Raw genomic sequence first — 6,000 nt, 5'->3', positions numbered from 1 at the left:
ATTAAATAATTAATTATTGTTAATTAATTATATTATTATATGATAAATTATTAGTAGTTGTTAATTAAATACTTGATTGTTAGTTAATGGATTCATTTAAGCCAATTTTATTCCATCTGCACTCCCCATGCCTATATTATTTTTCAACAAGCTCCTCATAGCATATCATTTTGTATATGAGGATAAGTAAAGTCAATGGTATAAAGCACAGAAAATTATACTTAACAAAAATATTGAAAATTAAGTTATTGTTTATTGACTTACCTCCATTTAGAGTGGTGTTTCCATTTCTTTAACAATTCTCTGTGAAGGAGCCTGGGTGGCGTAGTGGTTACTAGAATTGGGCTGCTAACTGTAAGGTCAGCAGTTCGAAACCACTGGGTGCTCTGCTGGAGAAAGATGGGCATTCTACTGCTGTAAAGAGTTACTGTCTCAGAAACGCACAGGGGCAGTTCGACCCTGTTCAATAGGGCACTAGGAGTGGGCATCGACTTGATGGCAGTGCAGTGAGAACCTTTTTCTGCAGAACTCTGTGCTCTCTGATAGACAGCACATCAAAATGGGAGTTTTGGTATTCTTGAGGGACTCAAATCATGCTCCTTAGAAATGTTCTTTGAGTTTGAGGAACCAAAAGAAGGCAGAGAGGATAAGACCAGGCTGTAGGTTGGAAGAGGTCAAGTAAATTTTATCAATGAAATTCTCATAGGACAGTTCTGGCCATTCTAAAGAGTAAGAAAGTGCTTTGTCAAGACTGACAAAAAATTTATTTGATGCAAATTTCCTGACTTTTCCCCCAGAAATGACATACTCATTTCCTTAAAACATCTTCCTAGAAAATCATTATGATTGTCCTGTGTCCTAAAAAAAAAAAAAATCAGAATTCCTCCGGTGGATTCCCAAAACACAATTATCATAACCTTCTGGTCTGGCCTCTCTACTTTGAATTTATCTGGCATCTGGCTCACTAGGTCCCCTCAGAAGACACGGTTGTGATTGGGCCTTTGTTTGAAGATACCCCAATGCGGTTAAGAGAGTTATTTCATTAAAATAACATGTTTGCAGCCATCTACCGAGCACAGAGAGACACTTACGCATGCGCTGTTTGGATTAAACCTGTGCACTTATGTATCAGCCCCCAAGTAGCAATACTAGTTGACTTGCCCGCTTATCAATATTTATAAGTATCACCTAGAAGCTTAGCTAGGAAGAGTTTAGAACCTGCTCACTTTTGACCAGTAAACATCTCATCCTATCATAGAATCTGTTGGTCAACTGTTCCAAAAATTGCATTGACCTTCCAGAGTCTAGTGAAACCTACACAGAGTTGGGTTTTATGAACTAAGTTTATTCCAGTGATTAATCTAGTCTGTACACAATGGCACCCAGGTGCTGAAAGGCCCCTCCTCTGGTCACCTAGTAACTTCTCAGAGGCCAACAACAAGCTGAATAAACTATTGATTTTCGGGGAAATGCTCGGCCAGATGATTTGGACCATCTCCTAGATTTTAGGAGAAATAACCATTGCCAGGTTTGAATTTGCTAAACCTCTAGGCTCTGCTGGCAAGAAAGAAGCATACCAATTTTGGAGCCTAAAATGGATACAGAAGACATGGGCTCAGGTAAACTAGGTCAAATACTGAAGCAGATTTGGAGACAAAACCTGGTGCTGAAGCAGGCTGTCCTTGGCAATGATTTTTATGAAGAGACCGGTGTGGCTACTTGGCTAGCCACAGTGGCCTTTGTGGGTCAAGATCTCAGTGGAGCCCTTCACCAACTTTTGGAGCACACAGCAGGGACCGTGCACTCCACCTGCCAGCATCTGCAGGCACTGCTTGACAAGGAGAGCCCGTGCAGCTGGAGGAAGGGCAAGTATTTCTCTGATTTAGTCTTTGCCAAAGAAATGCTGATTGAGTAGCCAGTCTGAGGGGGAACTAAGGTGCCCACAAAGGTAAGGGCCAGCATGGAAATAAGATGAGGCAAAGGTACAATAACCCAAAGGATCTTGAGACAGTTGTCTTCAGAGGCAGTGTAGAAAATTTTGCTGACACACATGTGATATTTAAACTGAAGCTTCAACAATGAATAGGAATTTTGCAGCTGGAAACTGGGACTCTTGAAAGAACATTCCAGGCAGAGGTATTATTAGCAGGATCCAAGGCTTAAAAATAGGAAAGAATAGGCCAAGTTAAGAAAAAGAAATTTACCAAGATAGCAATAGAATATTTTGCCACCAGATTTATTTTTGTGTAAATCCAAATTTTAAAAAATACTGGGAAGACTATGATATTCTGGGACATGGAATTAGACTTCCCATTACTCTTTGTAAAATAAGATGGGAAAATCCAATTACGGATGCTGACAAAAAAAATCTAAGACAAGAGTAACAAGGTATGTAGGGAACATGCCAGATTATAAGAGCACAAAGGTAGATGCCATCATGAAAACTGACTCAAAATAGCAGTGGTAAGGACATTGGCTAGGTCCTATCCACCATGAATCAATGGGAGATGAGGTTAAGCAATTCAATCTTGAAAGCAAAGCACCGGTGACATCTGTTCAAAGGTAGTATGACAGAGAGCCCACCAGTTGAAACTCAAAATAAGGTACTTCGTCTCTGGAGATAATTACAATTTTGCCTAGAAGAACTCCGCTTCCCAGTCACCAGAACAGGCGTTCAAAATAAAGACAGGGATTGCAAACACAAATCGTCAGGACTACAGCGCCAAGACAAGCCCAGACTAGTGAAAGATAATTTGATGAGGAATCTAATAGCACTGAGCCACAGTCTTAAATCACATATTCTTTAGTTAAGATTGGGTTTAAGGGTTGGTGAGGTGCTCAGCTAGCAATGTAGCCTCTGCTATCTCAAGAAGAGAGATGAAGAAACGGAGAGGATGGAACTGTAAGTTAGAGAGTGGATCACAATGGGGTGAGAGTTTACACCAAAGTGAAGAGACTTGGTTAATTTGAAAGTCCTTATTAGCTATTACATGTTCTGATCAGAGAACTGACATGATCAGAGATATCCTTTGATAATTGTCCATGATGTTAAGATCAGAAGGAGGCATAATATAAACCAAAATTCAACTTTCACAGCAGCCAATAGACCATTCACCTCCAATCCAGCAGAAATAATGTAACTATGGCATTCCTTCAGTTAAAATTAATGCAGAGTGTTAAGTTTGGGGCCCAATATTTAAGTGGATTATTCATAATAAAGTACAGCCAGAGAAGAAAGAGTTCATCAAATAGGACCAAAGGAAGAATGATTCAGGGTGATGTGGACTTCAGTTGAAAAGTCTCACGTAAAATCTTATCGGTTCCATTCTCACACATTCTCACACATAGCAACCCTAGCGATCAGAGTAGAACTGTTCCATAGTGCTTCCAGGCTGTCATCAATTATACAAGAGACTGCCCCATCTGTTCCCCCTGGAGAGGATGCTGGGTTCAAACTGGGGGCCTTTTCTTAGCAGCCGAGTGCTCATCCACTGTCCCAACAGAAGTCCAGGGATTCATGATGCTTGTTTTCAAATATCCAGAATACTCCTGTGAACAAGAGGAGTTATATTTACTCTCTTCAACTGTCTTGCAGGGAGCACTTAATGGTGCATTCGGTTAAGGTCTTGACTCTTAGCTTAAAAAATGAAAGCTTAAACCCACCCCGAGGCGCCCTGTAGGACAGCCCTGACCAGACGCTTCTTGAAGGTGCTTCGAAACAATTCTGCTCGACCCAAATGGGGGGAGGGGGACAGGAGTACAATTTGACTCTTGCAGCCAACAGCAGCTACCTTAAAATGTGATTTGCTCCCCATTCCTAGATGCCTTCATTCCTAGAAATGTCACTCACATGTAAGAGTAATACAAATGGCTTTGCTTTCAGGAAGGAGATTGACTTAAATGCATGATAAATGTTTTCTTTGTTTTTGTTGAAATTTCTAACACCATCAAGGATCAGTACAGAAATATAAATGGACTTAGTTTGATATTTATTCTTTCTTTGTGTGTGTGTGTGTGTGTGTGTGTGTGTGTGTGTGTGTGTGTGTGTGTAGAAATCATTCCTGTCAGAGACTGCCTCGTGAGAATAAATGGATATTTGGGGAAGACAGCTACACTTTTAAAGAGAGAAGAAAAGGAGATGTGTAATTTATATGGCATGCATGATGAATGTACTCCACTAGAGACAATGCCTGTCATTCAAGATACCAAAACAGCAGACCATGCTGGAAGTGGGCAGCTAGATGTCATAGAAGCTGCTACTGTTTCCCCCCCAAGTGGGGAGGAAAATCATTACATGAACCAGGGTCAGTTAAATAAACCACACTTGAGTTCAGAATTAATGGAAAAAGAGGACAACACATCATTGAGTGGAAATGTGACAGGACAAGAAGAGCCACGGAACAAAATGTGCCCAGATAAAGCAGAAAATGAAGATGATAAACAAATAGACCACATGACTGCTGGGAACATCAATGAAAACAAGGAAGAGATTCATGACATAAGCCAGACAACAGAAGGAGAAATTCAAGAGATTTCAGAAAACCAAAGAGAAGAGATGACTACATCCTCAATCACATGGAATGGCTTTACCAACTATGTGAATCGTTTTCTTCCCAGTGACTCAGAGTGTAAAAACACAGAGAAAGGCATAATGGAAAAGGAGTAAGTAAATGCAATGGGAAGGGGATTATATGTACCTATTTATATGTGTGCTTTTCTAGTTAGAACACATAGTACTTAAACTTGGAGAACAGCTTATATTTCCTTTCCATGTTCTCCAAAGCTCTTCGGAATCAGCAATGCAGTTTGAACTACCCCTTAAAGTTCAAGTGGCTGCTAATACTAATATTGCTTATCTTATAGCTTTAGGAAGCAAACATGTCTCTTTACAGAGAGGAAGAATTGACTAGATAAGAAAGAGGCTAAAGTATAAAACTACCTTGCACATGAACACTTTCCATAAATCACTACTTCTCTATCTATTATAAGGAGATAAAACTAAGAGTATGCAGGGTTCTCAGAAATTAGGAAATAGTTTTAATTTTATTTATATTCCCAAGAAGATCATCATGAGCTGTCAACCGATGTTTCTAGAACTCTGGGGCTTCACAGATAAGCCGTGGGAGGTTCTTCAAACTGAATGACTATGTTCATACTCATTTTATCTTTTTGGAGATAATTGCAGACTTAAAGAAGTAAGAATAACTGACCTGTGTTATGGCTTTCATCCCTCATACACCTGTGTAATAATTCCCTGTATGTTCAAATAAAAATATTAGAAAATTATAATTTTCTAGGCAAACATAATACCCATAGAAGAAATGAGGAATAGTAAATAACAATACACACATATATAGAGGAACAGTAATATGCATATATAGCTACACACAAACACACACCTATATCTGTCAGGAGGACTTAAGTTATATTTCATATTTTATTAAATACTAGTTCCATAATTCTGGGCAACTTGATTAATTTCTTACCTTCTTTCTCTATTTTGTAGAAATCATACATAGCTCTTAGAATTAGTTGGTAAAGTAAAAAGCCAAGTACCAAGCCACTCTGCTGATTTTCTCACTCAGCTAAATGTTGGCGTGTTAGTTTCATTCTCAACTTGGCCTCCACTTTCCTCCCCTCCCACTCACTGCCAGCCCTCACTCCCTCTTCCTCTTTCTGAAGTAGAATAATACTTCCCAAAAACCATCCTTCACTGAGCCTGTGCTCTCAGCCTAGTCTCTAGCCATCTACTGAACCAAAGTGTTGGCTACTCCAGGGGTGGTGTCCCTACAGGCCCGAGAATCCATAGTTCTGTGACAGTCACAGCAATATGAGGACATTCAATGTATGGAGCCCTCCACAGTCTGAAAAAGTGTTGCTTCGAAAATCAATCCGTGGTTATCTGTTTCATTTGAAAAAAACAAAACAATAATACTTTGTATGTATGCTCACACTCAGAAATGACTCAAAGCATCCAGGAATGAGTCAGTGCTCAAACCC

The 6,000-nt window shown here is 39.7% G+C and overlaps 1 protein-coding gene across 1 annotated transcript in view; it reads left to right on the top strand.

Moving 5' to 3' along the window:
* The first annotated feature begins 1,594 nt into the window (after positions 1 to 1,594).
* The window catches only part of DTHD1 (death domain containing 1), a 228,966-nt gene continuing 224,560 nt past the window's right edge, over positions 1,595 to 6,000 (top strand). Inside the window, exons 1-2 of the mRNA XM_075543590.1 lie at positions 1,595 to 1,865; positions 4,053 to 4,662. Coding sequence (XP_075399705.1) covers positions 1,595 to 1,865; positions 4,053 to 4,662 — 881 coding nt within the window. The remainder of the gene's footprint in view (positions 1,866 to 4,052; positions 4,663 to 6,000) is intronic.

This window comes from Tenrec ecaudatus, chromosome 3, assembly GCF_050624435.1.
Source record: "Tenrec ecaudatus isolate mTenEca1 chromosome 3, mTenEca1.hap1, whole genome shotgun sequence".
Taxonomy (NCBI): Eukaryota; Metazoa; Chordata; class Mammalia; order Afrosoricida; family Tenrecidae; genus Tenrec; species Tenrec ecaudatus.
This window is presented reverse-complemented; position numbering and strand designations above follow the sequence as displayed.